Genomic DNA, 19,429 nt, shown 5'->3' with positions numbered 1-19,429 from the left:
TGCCTCCCAGCTGAGAATATCCTTCTTTATCCATCTTGGTCTCCAACCAACACTTCCAGGCCCAGGCCCAGGCACTCCTCCTCTCAGAAGCCTTTCCCTCAAGTGGTCTCTTAGCATCAACTCTCCCAGCTTTGCATGAGCCTGAATCAACAGTTGTGTCCATTGTTCTTTAATTTTTCTAAATGAGATTAATCATCTCAGTTGGAAGGCTCCATGTTCCTAGACGGATCAGGTTTAACACCCAGTCCTACCGGTGACACTCAGTAAGCACATCGCCAAAACACACTTTGTAACGAAGTGGTTAACTCAAGGTTAGGGAACATGCAGGTGGACAAAATGGGCATTCTCCAGATATCCCCTCCACTGAGGAAGGCGAAACTCTCAGGCCAAGAGATTCCATGTCTGCATCTCCCCTTCCAGGCAGTATAATCAGTCAGCTGGGTTCAGACAAACTTCTACACCTCTTAGGGACCTCTTGGCCACACAGGAGGAGATAGGCAGCTCCTTACTAAAGTCTCACCTCCTGGGGATGGGGGTTAGCTCTTCCTGCTGCAGTTGGTCTGTCTCCTCCATCCCTTTTCTTTCTTGGAAACAATATTTATTGAGTGTATGCCATATGCCTGGCACTTTTTAGGAGCTTAAGTACATTAGCGAATAAAACAGACAAAGATCCCTACCTTGTGTCCCTCCTTGTGGAGCTTACAGAAAGGCGGGGACAAGTCAATTAGCAATCACCGTAACAAATAAATGTTATAGCATGTTGGAGGAGGATAAGTGCTACAGATTAAAGGAAAAAAAGCAGAGTAGGAGGTGGATAAGTGTGATGACGAGCGCAGGCAGGAGGGTACTGCAATCTTAAACAAGGTGGCCATGGTAGGCATTACTGAGAGGGAGAAAACTGAGCAAAGATTTGAAAGAGGTGAGAATTAAGTCATTGGGAAATCCGGAGGAGAGCCATTCTGGGCAAAGAGAACAGCCAGAACAAGGACCCTAAGGTGTTCAAGAAACAATGAGGTGCCAGTGATGCTCCGGGGAGACAGCCAGGAAGAAGAATAATCGATTAGGTCAGAGAAGTGACATGGATGGCCTGAAGCACGAGTGTAAGGAATTTGATCTTAAGAAGTCATTTCAGGGGTTTGAGCAGAAGAATGATTTAACTATCCCTCTGGCTTCTCTGCTGATAATGAACTGAAGGTGGGAGGGAGGAAGCAGGGAAATCAGTCGGGATGCTGCTGCTGTAACGCAGGCAAGAGATGAGGGTGGTTGTGAGCTGGGAGGTAACAGAAGAGAAGGGTTTGCTTCTGGATTTGCAATGAAGGCAAAGCCGATAGATACAATCATGGTATCTATGAAGCCAGCAACTTTGGAGTGACTGATGCACTGCCCTTCTGTGTCTGACCATGCCTGCCTGTCCAAGTCACTACCCCTGTTGCTTGGAAAGGCTCCTCAGACAGCATCAGGGGCCTCACCTCCACAATCTATATGGGGCTGTGAATGCTGCAGGACAAGGCATGAGGTGGATTAGATTCAGAGGGGTTGGGATCAAGGACAGTTCTCCATGGCTACTGAGGCAGTTCCATCACTCCCTGCCATTCTGAACCTTGGTTCCTGAATGTTTCAGGACTTTCTGGAGCTGGGCAGGCAGGATTCAGTCCAGGTGGTAGAGAAGCTGACCAGGACACCATGGCCCCTGACCAGTGTGGACTGAGAGTGCTGTGGGAGGTCCTCTTGTCTTGTGGTCCCTCCATGCCCAGGGTCATGTTGAAGGAGCTCTGCCAACATCTACTAGGTTATAGGAATGTCCCAGTTGTCCTTATAGGAGGTGGAGTCAGAGCAGCAGAAGAGATGACTTTTCTTCCTCAAGTCATCTTACATTTCCTTTATTAGATTGAATTGTATGAAATTACCTGTATTTGACTGTGTTTAAACTTACAAAAATGACAATTTTCATATGATTCAACCCAATATATTGCTCAGCCTCCTGACCCAGTGGATGTGGCGGGGGAATGGTGAAATAGAGAAAGGAATTAAACAAGGACGGAGTCTCCATCAGCTGAGACAGGGAAGACAGTAGGTGGGGTAGAGGCAGTGTCTGGGACATGCTACATTTGAGACATCTGTTAAACATCTAAGCAGGTATGTGAGTGTGGAGTGCCGGAGAGAGGGCTGGCCTGGGTGCATAAATTTTGGTATTATGGGCATGCAGGTTTTAGGTGAATAGGTAGAGAGGTGGTGGGGGCTGGGGAGGAGATTATTCCCATCCTCATTCCTCACTTTCTCAGACTGTGTGCTGCAGTCTCGGGAAGGCTAATGTTTATTGAAAAGACAGAAGCAGATTTCCCCACAGGAACAACATTGTAACAGCAGGTTAGGCTCCTGACCAAGGATCTGTTGCTCAATGTTTTCATGGCAGTGATCACAAACATGGCCTACCTTTAAGTCCTTAGTAAACTGTGAGTGAGAAGCCTGCGTGCGGGACAGGAAAGAGCCTCCAACAGAGTCTGTTAAACCATGACCTGTCCTATAGAACTGAGCCTGGCATGGCCCACGCCCTACCCCTGGGAGGCCCAGACCACCAGTGAGGCTGTTCCCCAGGCCCTTGCTGACTCTGCTCACCAGGTGATGAACACGCTTGGGGAGGGCAATGTTCACATGCACCTCTGAGAAGGATCTGGGCGGATATATGTGGCATTTTCCACATCATGTCCTTGAGGCAACCACAGGCATTAACTATTGTCATTAGACTCCTAAGCTGAGGGAGGAGTCTCTAATACAAACTTCCTCCACCACACTAATTTTAGGACAGGTCAGCGCAGAGAGGCATTCTGAGCCCTCAAGAAAGTAGATGTTGAGAAGGGAAGAGACATGGCCCCTGCTCTCAGGAGAACTCTAGTCTGATGGAGATGGGAGGATAACAGGACACTCCCAAGACAGGGTGAGGATAACAAACACTGTATGGGAGCAGGCAAGAGACTGGGATAAGAGGACAGGGTAAGGCCAGTCTGCCTTTCTGAAGAAAGAGGACAAGGAGAGAAAGGTACGGGAGTTTCACGGACCAGCCTTGGCAAAGGGCTGAGGTGAGGTGGGGACGGGGCTGAGGCAGGGACTTGGAGCCACAACCCCAATGTTTGGGGAGACACAGGAGCCAGTTCAGGTGAGTGACTGCAAGGAAGAGTCACGAGGCTGCAGATGGCATCCAGGCAGAAGAGGGGCGTAGACCAGGGGCGTCTGAGGGGACTGACAGGAGGAGGCTTCCCAGGCCAGAGGCAAGCCGGAAGTGGGGTCTGGATTGGGCTGAAGGAATTCACTTCCAAGGCTGAATGAATTCTCCCAAAAATGGTGAAGAAAATCTATGTGCCCCCCAACTCCCACCTGCCAGGAAGGTCCCTCCTCAGCTCTGGGAAAGTTGTGTGGCAACCCTTCAGGAGGGACCCTCCACCTGGGAGGGGTTGTCAAAGTCAGGGCTACAGAGGGCACCACAGTGAGCCCTGGGCCCAGAGGGAGGCCATAGGGGACCTGAGTGCCAGGAACTGAGGGCAGGCAGATGGGAAAGGGCACGGGAGGGCACACCCTGGCCCAGGGGGCCAACCTGAGGATTCTGGCAGCTTATCCCCAGACTGACTCTGTGACCCTGCCGAGCTTGTGTTTCAGGTGCTTCCTGTTATCATTAGGATTATTATTACTAATGAGGATTCCTGTCAATATTCACACCGGCATGTGGATTCCAGGACTCAGAGGCAAGTCCTGGTTCTCCTCCTTCTCTATTGGTGGTTTCCTGGACTCCTTGCCTCTTCCCCAAGATGGTGAGCCATCTCCAAGTTCAATCCCAAGGCTTCATTCTTCATTCTCTATTCTCCTCCCAGTGGACTTCCCACTCCCCCAGCCTCTGCCCTTGACCTCTGTGTGGTTAGATCTGTACCTCCAGGCCTGTCCTCTTGTAGGAGATGAAATTACATTCTAGGGGGAGATGAAATTACATTCTAGGGATGTGGAGGGTTGAGGATCAACCATTTGCTAAGCCGTATGTTCCAGGCTCTGTAATATCCCTGTCACACAAAACAGCCCTATTACTATTCCATTTTACAGACAAAGAAACTGAGGCTTTGAAAGTTTATTAAATAACTATAAACTCACATCTGTCTAGCTCCAAAACTGAGGCTTTTTTTCTTCGCAGATGGGAACATGGCTAACTTACTAACATGTACTACAAGTTTTCTTCCTCCTCCCTTCTTTAATTCCTCAAGAAACCTACACAGGAGTCCGCTATCACCTCAAACTCAGCCTCTGTGACAATGTGATCAGCAGTTTCACCCCATCCTCCTCTGCTCAATGTCCTGCCTTTGTCAAGGCTTCAGTCTCCTCCTTGGCGCTCAGTGTCCCATCCTGCCCATCCTGCTAAAATGCATCTAAGAAGACTGGGGAGGGCAATGGCCACAGACGGGTGGCAGAAGGCCATCCTGTCCACTCCCCACCAGCAACCACAATGATCACACCCAGCTCCTCCAGATTCCCTAAAGCAGCCACTATCCCCACCTTGTCTGCAAGTTCCCACATCCCCCATGCACCCCTCTGCTGCACATTCTTCCCAACCTAACTACAAAGAACTGAATGGAATTGGTTTTGTTTCCATACACCAGGAATCAATAAAATTGTTACCCCAGATGGGCTGAATGAATGTTGAGTTAACTACAGAGTGTTAACTGTTAACTCCAGAGCAGGGGTTTCCCAGGTTCCCACCAAATCAGGGAAACGAGCCATGAGGAGACTCCCTGGGCAGCTTAGGGGACAGGGCTACAGATTCAGTCCCCTGCCTCCAGGCAGGCCCCAACCTAAACCCATAGGAGTGAAGTAGTTTTTCTAACTCTGGAAGGATTATGATTGGGTAATTCCCAAAACTCCTTTGTTTCCAGTGAGGCAAAATAATAATGATAATTATTATTATTAACCCCTCCCCAGAGTCACCACAGTTTGACTGGGCCTAGAGTAGGTGAAATGTAATTGAGCAGCACGCGTGGTAATAGTTAGTCAAAGAGGAGCACACAGAAGAAAATTCCTTGGGACTCCATATGACTCATGGTCTTGAGAATTAGGGGCTTAAGAGAAGACGACTAGAGGTTGACTTCCTAGAGCCTGGGGAGAGAGTCAGAGAAGGAACTGAGACAATGAGGACGCACAAGCATTTCTTGAATAGATTTCCTATGGCTGGATGCCCTGGGAGACAAATGTATGCAAATTCTTTGGATGCCAACGCAGGTTTCTGATGGCTACCGAAAGAGAAACCCAGAACCAAGGGGATATAAATTCTCTCAGTAATTTTTCAGTGACCTGAGGAACCAGAATTCAGCTCCAGCGAGGTGGGGGAGAGATGGAAAAGGTGAAACTAGGAAGTAGGATGAGGACAATTTAGGTAGTGTTTAATAGAAGTAGCATAACTTTGTGCTGTTTGCATCTTTCTAGAAAAATAGAGAAAAATCAAGATGTACTTGAGATTTCCATGCTTGAGGCAACACTTGTGTACCCAGCCTTCTGCTTGCCTGGGGTGACACGGTCCACCTAACTTTTCCAAGCCAGTTGTTAAATGCAGCCATTATTAAAAAGTAAATTACATATATTTATAACTAAATGATATTAAAACAAAGTTGATAAGTACTCAAAATTCATCACTTCCTGATGACTTTACTATAGTGCACTATTACCTAAGCTCTTAAAGTTATTTACTTCCTCCATTGTATCTGTATCATGGAAATACCACACAATCATGTGCTACCAAACATTTCTCCCAATTCCATGCCAGTCACATCGTGTTGGTAGCTTGAGTTCAGCCATAGTGGAAGCACTGACATCATGGAAATCAGCAAAGGCTATAAATCAGGGCTTCCCAGCCCCTACCCCACCCTACACCCTACTCCCAAAGCCACTGTTGAACATATGTCACCACAAGTGCTCTCTTCCAGCACTGAACAAGGTTTCATGCAGGAGAAATGAACAAAAAACACCAAGGTGTCCCTGAAGCAAAATTGTTGAAACAGAAACTTCCCTCCCTTATTCTCCTGGGGTGGTAGGTACAGTGACTGTCTGTCACAAGTACAGTGACTTACTTACAGTCACAAGTAGAGTTACTGTAAGTAAGTACTGTGATCTCAGCATTGGATTTAGGAACTCTCTACCTTCCCTGTTGACTCACCCTAACAAGAAGTTGTTCTCAGAGTCTCTCTAAAATCTCTCTTGCTGCTTTTTAGTGAGCCTTTCTTGCCAGAGCCTCACTGGTCCCACCCCCTAAATGGAGGCTAAGTCTGATCATGGCTTCCTTGCTCCTAGAATGGGGAAGATGATATCTTCCAGCTGGCTGCCTCTGTCCCTCAGCACCTTGCAGGAAGCTGAGCTGGAAGCTCCTCAGACTGGGAGCACCCTCTCCACATCGTCCTATATCATCCCCTGCCTTAGGGCAAAAGTATGCCAGGCACAGTGCCCTGCTGAAGATCTCTTCATCTATGACAAGTCATCTTATAGGTGCTCATAAATATGACCAAATAAATGAAGGGATGAATGGTTCCTGGAGTTCCCTGCTCTTCTCCTTATTTAACGTCCTTTCCTTCCCATTTCCAAGAACTCCCCACCTTCCCACCCCCAGGACAGTTGTCTCTAGTTCCTTTTGCCTCATTACTGTCTCTCATCTCTCCCAGCAAGCTCTATAAAAGCAGAGTTGGCAATGCCATCACCCCTTTGCAAATACCCAAGGCATCTTGAGGGTTTCCTAGTCATGTGTTACTAACAAGGGTTTGGGGGCTTCCTAAAGACACTTTGAGGCCCATGCACACCCCACATCTCCTGTGGCCCTAGAATAGGAGCAGGAAAAATGAGGAAGACTAGCTTCTCCTCAAAAGAAAAGAGACAAAGAGAGAAGAAAGAGGCTGGGCTCTCAACAAGCAGGCAGCTGAGGAAAGGAAAGCAGAACGAAGCAACCTTGAAGTACTGTGCTCTTCTGAACACCTCCCACCAACTAGACCAGACAAGTGTCCAGTTGTGTCCCTGTTGCAGCCATCGTGTATGGAGTGCAACCACTTTGTCCACTAGAGGCAGCTGAATTAGAAATACAATGCTCTGGGGTCCCAAAGAGTAGAACTCGGATCAAGGGATAAAAGCTATATGGGGACAAAAACCGGGTTCCAGAGAAATGTTCTGTTGAATATTGACAGTGAGAGGCCAAGTGGCCTGCCTTGGAAGGTAGTGAGCTGCCACTGGAGGTTGTCAAGAAGAGGTTGAATATCCTTTGTCAGGAATGCTATAGAAGGAATTCAAATACCAGAGAAACAGCCTGCTGTCCTGGAACCAAACATGCCTAGATCAAATCCTGAATTATCTTTATTATCTTTGTTGCCTTGGTCAAGATACCTAATCCCTCTGAGGCTCAGTTTATTCATCTGTATAATGGGGATAATACACAACCTCATAGGACTAAAGTAAGGAATAAATAAGACAAAAAATTGAAAAGCACCTAACACTTAATAGGTGCTCAATAAATGCCAATCCCCTTCCCACCAAAAGGGGCAGCTGGGCTAGCTGGCCTTGAAGGTCTTTCTACACCAGAGAGTATGACTCTGAAACCCTTACTGGCTATTAAGAAAGAAGGTATCCTCAAAAAAAAAAAAAAAAAAGAAAGAAGGTATACATCTGAAAGAGATAAAAGAAGTCAGAAATAGGTCAATGAGGGGAAGAGAAAGAAGGATGCTAAGAACCGTCAGGGAACATTTAGAGGTCATCCATGACAGAGCTCTGTTTCCTCTCATCTGACCTTCTAGAATAAAATGAAAAAGTAGAATTGGGGATTTAAAGTCCAGCCTGAGGGGCCTCAGTTTCCCTATCTGTATGGTGAAGGAGCAGGATATTTTTTTAGGTCAGACTTCAGAGTAATCATGTTGAACTTTACTTCATCATGCTCAGTAAACACAGATCATTATAAATCCAGCCAAGGCCTTTCCCAGCAACTCATGCAGCTAAGTAAAATCACTAATACCTGCAGACTGCACATCCCTTCCCAAGGACGGGGGCCTGGGAGAATGAGATGACTGGTTTTATGTGACAATGGATGTGAAACAGTGACAGTATTGACTGACACCAAATTAAGGGGGAAATATGAAGGAAAAAAATCAAAGACAGACAGACAGACAGACACACACACACACACACACACACACACAGAGCAACCTGGCAGAAGAATAATATTGAGATCCTGGTTTTGGTAGAACTAAATATAACATCTTATATTTTCACGAGCAAATTGCCCAACAAATTGAAATGGAAATATTCTAATGTTACTACAGTCAGATATAATGTCAACAACTTGCTATTCTCCTCAATAATTCATTACAAACCAATTTAAAGACCTAGAGTACATTGAAAACAACCACCAAAATATTCCAGAGTTAAGTGTAAACAAATAGTATGAAAGAATCAAGAAGGATGACCAAATAAAATCAAGGCAGGCCAAACAAATGAAGCCCAAAGTCCAAAAGGATTCTGAGGGAGGTCTAAGCTAAGTTCTAACATCCTTGAAACAAGGGACCAAAGTGGTAAGGTAGCACCATCCAAGTTTTAGCATGGAAATAGTAGAACCCACACTACTTTTCCTGATACATGTCTCATAGCAGACATGAAACTGCTGACTTCAAGAACTTACCCTTTCAAATGTATTTTTGCTACCAAAGCACAAATAATCTAACTAAAATGAACTCTACAAATAGGTATACAAATAAATTACATATACAATGAGAAACAGACAGCCCAGAAAATTCAGATATACAAACACCTACTCCCCTGCATCACTATGTTGTCCTCATGAGCTCATCAAATACAAAATCATTCACATTCATCAAATACCAGTTGAACTATGAAGTTCCTTCTTAAATCTTGGGCATTTAGGATGGACCTAACTGTTTTTTTAAGTTTAATCTTGCTCAGCACAGGAAATTAATCCAGCCAAGCTTCTCCTATTAATCATTTCTATTCCATATTAGAAATTCTTAAATCATAGGCAAGTGGGAATTGCATTAGGAAAGTAGATTCCAATGCCCAACAGAGATGATGTCGAACAAAGAAGGATTAGTAGAGCTTGTCTACTTGTCTGCATCCCCCTCCTTGCTGTGTGACCACCTGGTACCTTTATCAACAAAGGAACATCTATAACATTGCCCACTTTACTTACTGTTTGCTTAGCAAATATATCCTTGGAACTTTATCTCAAACATTACTCTTCGATTAAGCACTCCCCACCTCACTAAACAAGAGAGGACGTCTCATGCCTATTAACAAAAACAGTGCTTATTGATTTCCACTTTTGAACCAAAAATGACTAAAACATCCCCCAAAATACATTGTAAATATCACGACAAGGTGTTTAACAAAACAAGTGCTGGTAAATACTGAATAGCTCAATTAATCCCTATTTAGGAGTGGCTGACCACTTCAGGGTGTAAGAGCGTGGAGCTGGATCTCAGAAAGGCCTAGATTCTAACCACAGAATATTCTATTATAAGGTAGTAACTGTAAAATATCTAAAAACTTTATTTGTTAGCATAAAGTAATGCTGCCACATTCATTCACTTGGTATTTCTCAAACATCTCCTGTGGATGGGCTCTGCACAAGTTGACCAACTGTAGACAAGTGAAAAAAAAAAAAAAAACAAAAAAAATAATTGTTCTAAAACACCAGCAGCATCTAGGTGAAGGGACTTACCATACTATCCGAGTTCCATCATATTCGCTATATAAATATTATTCCCCCTCCTTCCTGCACTTCACCCAGCACCCTACAACTGTGGCACTTAGTTTTTTAATATAACAGGTGGTAGTCTTATTTTCACATGTCCTGGTTTCTGTTTCACCGGGTGCCTGTGCCTTCTGTGATCCAAGGACTAGTTTCCTTTTAGCTTTCAACAACATACAAAGACTCCCTAGACCTTCAGAGCACATTATTCTCAACAGAAAATCTTGACATGTGTAAAACTTTGAATATTTAGAAATGGCAAGTGTATTGCACCTTGCCAGTTCCTCAAATAGTTTATTTTACGGTCATAGAGATTCTGAGCTAATTCTTTTTGTCTTTGTTTTCCGTTTACCTGCACTTTGTATGTTGTTGAAAGGAGTAGCATTGGATGGCCCCTTCCAGCTCTGACTGCCAGGTATCTAAGCAGGAGGGAGGAGAGGGGCGGGGTCGAGGTGGAGCGACAGAAGCAACCCTCCCGGGCCCTGGGCAGGGCTAGCCACCCCACGCCCAACCTCCGTGGAACGCAGACAGCCACTTCGGACTCCCGTCTCAATGTTTCTTTATTGTGCTAAGACTGCTGCCTCAGAGTTCAGACCTCACACACAGAACAATTCGTCCAGACAGACCCCCACCCACCCGGCCCCCGGGGCCCTCTGCTTAGGCTGGGGACTCCGGGCCTCCGGCCTCAGCCGCTCTAGGACACTTAGCCTCCTCCCTCCCTCTCCCCCGAACCTTCGGTCCCGGGGGTGCGGAGAAGGCTCGGGATCGCCTTCCTCCGCCCTCGCCCGCCCCCTCCCACTTTTAGGGAGGAAGCTCTGCCTCCCTACGCATTTCCTTAGGGAAATACCTTCACCCTCAGCCGCCTGGCAGCCTGGGGCGAGCGAGGTCGGCCCCAGCCCCGACGTGTCCCCAGCTGCAGACAGAGAGCCCCGCGCCCTCCTCCCGGCCGGGGCGCAGCCCGGCCCGGCGCGTGCGCTCACACCAGGAGGCCGTTCTTGCACTGCACCGGCCCCTCGGCGCAGTCGGCCGGCTCCGCGCTCTTGAGCTTGACGTAGACCGGGGAGGGGCCCGCTTCGCAGGCTGCGGCGGCGGTGCAGGGCGCCAAGGCCACGTTCTCGGGGCCACCGCAGGGCGGAGGCGCGTACTTGCGGCGCAGGGAGCGGCTGACGTTCTGCGTCGGGTACCCCAGGAGGTGGGTGACGCGGCTGCCGCGCCCGCTGGCCTTGCACCCGGGCGCCACGGCGTCCTCTCTGTGGAAAACAACAGGCGGGCGGGTGAGCGGGCTGCTCCGCGGCGCGGCGTGGGCACGGCCTGGGCAGAGCCGAGGGCTCTTGGCAACCTCTCGTCTCCCGCGCCTCCCTCCACCTGCCCTCGCCTCTCTCCACTTGCCCTCCTCTCTCCCTCGGCCTCGACCTACTCTCCTTTGTGCCCCTTCCTGGGTCGGCGACCCTGCAGCGGTCCCGGGGCCAGCATCCCCATCCTCCAGACAGGGCTTGTCCACGCGTATCTGGACAGCCCCGCAGGCAGCCCCCTCCAGGCCCCTCCAATCCCTTTCTGATGTTTCGCCGGCCGACCGCTTCAAATAGAGATCCAGAAGGAGCTGCTTTTCCTCTTCGTCTTTCCTTAGCTAACCCTGACCTTGCACGAGCAATCTCTCTCTTTCTCACATCCTGCCCCTCAGTCTTCTCCGTCTTTCCCTCCATCCCCGAGGCATTGCAATCATTAGCACTACTAGACTTGTTCTATTTTTATTTCTAGTTTGCTTCTAATATAAGTTATTAGCACTATTCTTATTATTAGTTCATCTTAAATAATCATGTCAGAGTTCTCACCGGCGCAGTACAGGGGAAACGTGAAAAAACATAGGCCCTGCCCTCCAGGAGCTTACAGTCTAACAAGACAGACAGGTGCGTAGATAGGAGGGAAATGGAAGGCAGGGAGCAGAGGTGAAGACTAGGGTGGGAAGGGGAGGGAAAAGCCATGCGTTGGGTGGCAGGTCGACATGCCGCAGTCCCAGCACTCCGTGGCGATGGCGGGCAGGGTTGGGGTGGGGGGCCCAGCCGGCCGGTGGCAGGCAGGAGTGAGGTGGGCAGGGCGCCGGTTCCCTGCCGCACAGCAGCATGCAGCATGCATCAGGTTTTACCTGATCTCACTAGCCAAGTCGCCGCAGGCCCCTCCGCCGACCCCGCCGCCGTTGCCGTAGCCGAAGGCACCGCGGGCGCCGCCAGCCCCGGAGCCCCCGCAGCAGCAGCAGACGAGCCCCCAAATGCCTACGGCCAGGCAGCCCAGCGCGAGCAGAGAGCCCAGGATGGCGGCGATGATCACGCCTATACGCCGGGAGTCTGTGGAGAGAAGTGGAGGCAGGTCAGGCTTTCTCACAGCCTGGCAGGAGCCTGAGGGACCAGCACCAGGAGGTGCCAGGGCAGGGGTTAGTGGGAAAGAGGGAGAGGGACCCAGGGGGACTCTTAGCCCTGGGACACCCAGTGGGGAAGATATGGGGAGATGCAAGTTAATCCCTTGTGTCAGAATGCTTCTCCCAGGGCTTCCAGCCGCTCTGGGCTCTAGAGCTCAGAGTGAAAGCTGTGCTGGGAGAGGTAAGACCCAACTCAGTAGGGGTAATTGTACCCACTGACCTTGGCCCACTTGTAGGAGAGGGGCTGGGAGCCCCCATTGGCAAATGGATGGCAGTGGAAAGGCAGAAGCAGCTGAGGCTCCAAACCAGAGCCCAGCCTCCTCCAGTTCAACCCTCCCAACCACCCAGCCCTCTAGACTGCTGAACCTACCTGAGACCTTTACCTCCACCACACAAACACTGTAGCCCACGTTGTTGGCCACTGTGCACTGATATAGCCCATCGTCTGCTCTGGAGATATCCTTCAACACCAGGTCCCCGTTGTTCAGGCCTGAAAGTGAAGTGCAGAAATACCTGGTCTCAGAGCTCACACCCCAACCTCAGTCCCTGTGGGGTGGGGGATGGGACACCCACTCCGGAAGAAGGGAAGGCTTATGCATGTGTGTACGCCCACACACACACACACACACACACACACTCCACTCTCCAGGTGAGTCACCTTTCCCCTGCTGTGAAAGAGATGCAAGAAAGGACCTCTCTCCCAGCAGCAAGACAGAGACACCATTAATTCACTCTGACCTTAGGGAAATATATCCTCTCTCTGAGCCTTGGTCTCCTTTGTACAGTGAGGACAGGGGAAGCCAGGGGAAGAGGAACTCTAAGGTTCCTCCTAGCTCTATTATTCTTTGTTTGACTGAATATTGTCAGCTTCTCTATGTACTGGGAGCTTTACACACCTCCCCCATTTAATGCTTTCATGCCCATGAAAGGTATATATTAGTATTCCCTTTCCATATATGAAGAAATTAAGGCACAGGGAGGGTAAGCCACTTGCCTTAGACTTGGAACCAGTCAGTGTCGCAGCCAGGATTCAAGCCCAGCTCTGTCTGAGACCATGCTCCCTCCAAATTCACCATAGTACTTTTGACTGACTCTCCACATTTGCCTTATCATCTCCTCTCAATAGCAGCTGCTAGGCCAGGCATGGTGGCTCACACCTGTAATCCTAGCACTTTGGGAGGCTGAGGTGGGCGGATCACCTCTGGTCAGGAGTTTGAGACCAGCCTGGCTAAAATGGTGAAACCCCATTTCTACTAAAAATAAAAAAAATTAGCTGGTTATGGTGGCACGTACCCATAATCCCAGCTACTCGGGAGGCTGAGGCAGAAGAATCACTTGAACCTGGGAGGCAGAGGTTGGAGTGAGCCAAGATCACACCATTGCACTCCAGTTTGGGCAACAAGAACGAAACTCCGTCCCAAAAAAAATAAAATAAAATAGCAGCTGCTGGGGTAGGCCCAGAGGGAGGGTCGCCCACAGGGGATTTGATGGCACTGATAACCCAAGGAAACCCCAACAGATCCCAGAGTCCCCGATCTTCCATTCATCCCCATACTACCCTCGCCCAGTGCCCTCTCACCTTGGTTTATGGAACTGTGGAAGGACTCCTGGTAGGACAACTCAGAGTGGTAGCTGTGCTGGGAGGTGTAAGACCCAGCTCGATAGGGGTAATGGTGCCCACTGATCTTGGCCCACTTGTAGGAGAGGGGCTGGGAGCCCCCACTGGCATAGCACTTCAGCACCACATCGTTGCCATGTGTCATGTGGCCCTCAGTCCAGCACATGGGCACTGCAGGTCGTGCTGCAAGGAGGCAGACAATGGTAAGCCAGGGCCCAGCCAAGAGGCAGAGCCAGGCTCAAGGTGGCCAAGCTGCCCTTGGCTCTGAAGCCAGGGAAAGAGGAGCTCAGAGGAGTCTGGCCATACCTTGGACAGTAACAATGACCTTCCGGGTGGCCATGGTGGTCTTCTTCACCCGGCACTCATAGGTGGCTGTATCAGATACCTGCAGGTTCATGAGGTTGATGGAGGCATCGTACTGGCTTGGGTCTGAGGCTGCAAAGCGGACCCTCTGCTGCAGATGGGGAAGGTTGCCATGGTTGATCCTTTTGTCCTGATAACTAAGGAACTGTGAAGAGAAGAGGAAAACAGGTGGTGAAACAGGCAGGGCCAAGGAGGGCCATGTGGGTTGGCTGCTTTGGGCAATTCACTGAACTTGTCTGAGACTCTGTTTTCTCAGCTGAAAAAAATGAGAATAATGATGCCTGAGCCACTGACCTCTTACAGAACTGGTGAGATCAGGTGAGATCAAGCACTTGGAAAAATATATGGTCAGACTGGGAACTTTTTGAAGGCAGAGACTACACCTTATCTTCCCTTTAGAATGGGATGGGAGGACATAGACTGACTGGCTAGCTTAATTCACAATTGCAGAGCTCTCATCCCCATTGCCTCATTCCCTGAGAGGCCTTGGGGGAGTTTCAAAGTCAGTCTTCTCCCCTTGGGATGTTGGCTGTCCAACAGGTAGACATCATGAAGCACAGAGGAAGGAGATCCCTGTGCCCAGCACTCACCACGTTCTCTCGGTGGTGGGCAGGGTCTGAGTTGACCTGCGTCCACTCGATGTCCAGCCCATTGGGACCATAGTCCTCAGGGTCCAGGACGTAGGGGCAGCCCAGCCTCACATTATCACCTTCTGCCAGGTACAGGACCTCCTGTCCATCCCCGTTGATCCGCACAGCAGACAGCAGTGCTAGGGGGAGGGCAGAGAAGATGGGGTGGTAGGAGCAGAACCAGGGCTTCAGGAGGAGTCAATGTCAGCCCTTCCCTTCATATTCTCTGTTCACTGCACCCAGAGGTCAGGGGTGCTTTCATAAAAAGGAGGGCTGCTCTTAGTGGGTGTGTATGTGTGTGTGCATGAATTGTCTTAGGCATATAACAGCTATACATATAGCTGTTATATATGTAGCTGTTAGGTATGCTTGTATGTATATATGATTATATGCATGTATGAATATGTACACATATGTACATTGTATGCTTATGAGTATTTGTGACTGCTTATGTATACTATGAGGATATTCATGTACATGACCTTCTAGCGTGTCTGATTATATATTTATATGATAGTGTGGATGTGTTTGTGTGTGTGTGAAGGCATGGAGTACACACAGAGTTGTTAAATGCTCTGATGGAAGAGCCTGGCTGATTCAATGTCACCTATCTGGGCTCTGTCTGGGCTGAGTGAACTCCTCGTGTCCAGAGGCAGCAGGGTGGTTACAATGGCTTCTGCAACTCCTCTTCAGCCTGAGAAGCCAAAGACTAAGTGTGTCTATGTGTATCTGTGTATGACAGTGTGTGTCTGTGGCTGTATGCCTCTGTGTGGTTTTGTACAGTGATGTGTGACCATGTGAGGCTATGTAAGTGCTTAAAAGTGACAGTGTGTGCTTGTGCATGACAGGGGACAGCTGTGACCAGGAGCCTGACTGTGTTCATGTGTGATAGTGAGTGATGGTGTGCACCTGGGACTATGGCCACAGCTATCTGTAGGACATTGTGAGTCTTTCTTGACTACACAGCATTGTGGACTGTGTGTGTTTCCTCTTATGTGATTGTGTGGCTCACATGCAGCCGCCCCCACAAGCTGGCTCCCAGTGAGGCCCCTCCTGCCACTGAGTCAGTGGCAGGCAATCCTGGGTGAGGAGCTGGGATCCCAGGACCCAGGAGCTCAGGACTGAGCTCTTGTCCCTCCCTACCCTGAAGCCCCAGGCAGGCCTATCCCCAACCGGTTGGACCTAGAGAGGGATAAGACCGGTGGAGGGGGGGCGCGTAGCCAGGGCCCCACCCTGGACACTCTGCACTCCACCTCCCAGTCTCCAGCAACCCTGCCTCTGCAGGCCCCTCACCAGGCCTCACACACTCTCTGTCTGCGTTCTTTTTTGAGTCAATATGTCTTCTGGAGTCACAGCCCCAGATCTCAGCAGTCATTCTGTTCTGTCATTCTGTGGCTCAGGACCACATTTACACATAGAGATCTCACACGTACACACACACAATTACACCGTCACGGGCAAACAAATTGATACATGGCCCACTGTTACAAGCCTTCAAAATGCAGATACATACCTATGTGACCCCATCTTCCTACACACACAGACACTATCAGATTCATACAGACACAGACACAATCTGCACACAAACGCAGAACATATTAATTCAAAAGACACACCCACCGTGTGTTCATATAGTCCTTGTGTGTGTTCATTCAAGACCAGACATATCCATGGAAACCCTGCCAGGAAGGCTTAGCCTGACTCCAGAGAGGCCAGCAAGGGCCCTCTCGACACATTCAACACCTCAGGGATCCCTGAACTTCCCCTCTAGGAACACTGGCTGGGTCATCAGCTCTGTCCTAACCCAGCGAGACTCCAAGGTGACCCAGAGCAGGCAGGCTGACTGCTGGGGCTGTAACGGGACCTGGTGATGCCTCTACCAGCTCCAGGCCAAGAGAACAACAGCTCATTCCTGAGATAAGGATCCTGCTGCCATCTGCCAGATCCTGAGGCGGCTCAAGGCAAGCCAGGGATGAACCAGAACTCGGCTGAGAGCAGAGGCTCCACCCTGGAGAAGCACCGCTGGAAGCACTCACGCAGGGAAGGACTCTCTCCATGCCATAGGAGCCTGCCAGGCAGGAGGGTAAGCATTCTGGGAGAGGGGCTTGGGAGGGAGCGACAGTGCAAGAAAAGCACCTCCACCCTGCACCAGGCTGAGAGCTTCTTCAGTTGTCCCAGGCCAGGGAGCCTCTCCCGGCTTTTCTATCTCCTTAGAAGTCTTCTCGACGTCCTCCCAAGGGTTCCAGCCTTTTCTCACCCCTCCCTCTCCTTGGGAGGTTGTTCCTAATGTCTCACCTTGATTCCTTTTGCTGTAGCACTAAGGAAGTACTATAGGGAATGAGAGAGGAGAGCCCGGAGAGAGGGAAGAAAGGCAAAGTGGAAGAGAGAGCTGGATGGGAGACTTGTGGAGAGACAGGAATGGAGGAATCACAATGGACTCTCCAAGGAAGAGGACAGTGGTGATTCTTTGCCCCCACAAAAGCTGGCCATGCTTTATGGGGTGTCATCTCAATAGTGGTGCCTACTCTCTGCTTGTAAATTCTTTCTGAATCTTCAAGGTGCTTCCAGAGCTCCTGATCCTCCCTCTGGAGGTAAGGGAGGGGAGAAAAGGCGGCTCCAGCTGAGGGTATTGATGTGTTCATGCAGCCAGCGTTGAGTTGTCCTCACACACCCACTGACACACCATACAGGGGGAAGTCCAGGTCCCCACAGCACAGCTGGAGCCTCCGAGTGGACTTTGCCAGCCCTGCTCTCACCAGACAGAGAGGGGCTGCAGCTATCCTGCCAGAAACGTCCTCATTCCCACACAGGCACACACACCCACACACTCACATACACATTCACGCTCACACAAAGGCTGAAAATGTCGCCCTGTCTTCCCACATTCCTCCTTCATGCCCCTTCACCCCAAATCCAGACCGCAGGAGGGACTCAGCCATTTCCAGCCATGTCAGCATAGAATGTCCCTTGGCGGAACTTGCCCCAACCTGAGCAGGAAGCCACAATGTCCAAACTTGAGCCCTGCCCTGTGGACCTGTCCCGGTGGGGTGAAAAGTCTCTGGAGTTGCCATCCCCGCCACCCTCAGGCCTCATCCTGGAGTGGGGCACGGCCCTCCCATAGCACAGGGTGCCCAGGGCTGTGGTCTCAGGCCTGAGCTCTCACTGGCCATGATAGAAGCAAGCACTCAGACTTACACCAGCCTTAGTCTCTTGCCCTTTCAAGGCAAGCGACTCCCCTGCCCCTTGGCCCTGGCCTTAGGAGAGAAGGCGTAGCGCTGGGAATAACACACAGTCTGATGAAAATTGATCCTTCCCAAGCTCCTCCTGAGCCCTCACCCAATGCCCGTGCTCACCTCCCTCCTACCCCACCTCCAGCTCCTGCAGAGCAATCCATCCCTCTCCTCCTATTCACAGCACAAGTTTGCAGGGCACCTGCACACATGTGTGAGCCCAACAGGGGACACATAAAGATCCACTCAAAGACCTCCACACCACAGACACCCACCCTGAACCTCAGGCACAGGGTCTCCTGGGGAGAGGTCCCCTGGCAATACCCACACCCGGCTGCAGCAGGGCAAGGGTGGACAGCACTCTGCCAGGCATCTCAGGCAGCCCCAGGCTCTGCTGTGAGCCCTCACTGCCCCTTTCCTGTCCACTTGGCTTCATGCTGGCTATCCCTGCCCCCTGCCCAGCCCCATACCTGGGCTCAGGCACACGAGTAGAAGGTGGAATGCTCCTCCAACTCCCATGTTTCTAGACTCGGTGTTTCCTCCTCCTGGGCTGGATATCCCGTGGGGTCGTGGTGGTGGTGGGTGTGAGGGGGTGGGTGGAGGGGGGGGAGCTGAGGGCCCAGACACGGCCCAGGGTGGCAGGAAGGTGCAATGAGTGCCCAGCTGGGGAGCAGCCGGAGTTATTTCTATGGGAGGGAGGGGGCCTGGTCCCCGCCTTGGGGAGGAGTCCCAGGAACCCTAATTAGCAGGGTGACAGGGTGGCCTAGCTGGGCATTACTGAGTCCTCACCCAAGCTCTTCCCTGTCCTAAGAGTGGCACAGGATAGCCAGCGGGACTTGTAATTAGGCACCTGTTAAACTTCACTTCCTCCTGGCCACATCCTCAGAGTGACAACAGTCACCTCATTTACAGCTTCCAAGGGCTCCCCTCATCACTCATTTGCTGCCTCCTTCCCTGGGGGAAGTGGGGAAGAGGAAGGAGAAGCCAGGCTTGGGAGGAAGAGTGGCCAGGCTCTGAAGAGTTAATCCTGATCCCAGGGCATAGGGTTCCCCAGGAATGTCCAGCCCACCTTCCCCCGAGGCTTCAGGTCTTTCAAATGGAGTCAGGCCTCCTGAGCTGAAAGAGGAGAGAAGGGGTATGTGCAGGAACAGAGTCTCCTCCTAGCTGTCCCCTCTGGAAATGTCCTCCGCACCCATACCTGACTCAAGGCCATCCCCAAGTGTAGGGGACCCCTGGGAGCAGGGGTGCTATGGGGGATTCAGGGTGTGTGGTAGGAGTAAGGTGACTGATGAGCTAGTGAGGGAGTGTTGGAGAGAACAGTGCCAAGAGGACCGGGGAAGGGGGTGCCAGTGTAGGCGTGTGCACCCCTCAGCAATGTGTCTGTGGGAGGGAGGCAGGATGTCCGTGCCAGGG

The 19,429-nt window shown here is 50.5% G+C and overlaps 1 protein-coding gene across 1 annotated transcript; it reads right to left on the bottom strand.

Moving 5' to 3' along the window:
- Window positions 1-10,305: 10,305 nt before the first annotated feature.
- On the bottom strand, window positions 10,306-18,667 carry VSIG8 (V-set and immunoglobulin domain containing 8). Its single transcript, XM_011970418.1, has 7 exons — window positions 18,487-18,667; window positions 14,748-14,926; window positions 14,101-14,302; window positions 13,756-13,977; window positions 12,547-12,666; window positions 11,907-12,105; window positions 10,306-11,013 (listed from the first exon to the last, which is right to left on the bottom strand). The coding sequence occupies exons 1-7, from the start codon at window positions 18,533-18,535 to the stop codon at window positions 10,740-10,742; spliced, it is 1,245 nt and encodes a 414-aa protein (XP_011825808.1). The 5' UTR covers window positions 18,536-18,667; the 3' UTR covers window positions 10,306-10,739.
- Window positions 18,668-19,429: the final 762 nt, after the last annotated feature.

This window comes from Mandrillus leucophaeus, unplaced genomic scaffold (assembly GCF_000951045.1).
Source record: "Mandrillus leucophaeus isolate KB7577 unplaced genomic scaffold, Mleu.le_1.0 Scaffold947, whole genome shotgun sequence".
Lineage (NCBI taxonomy): Eukaryota > Metazoa > Chordata > Mammalia > Primates > Cercopithecidae > Mandrillus > Mandrillus leucophaeus.
Note: the sequence above shows the minus strand (reverse complement) of the source record. Positions and strands in the feature narration are given on the sequence as shown.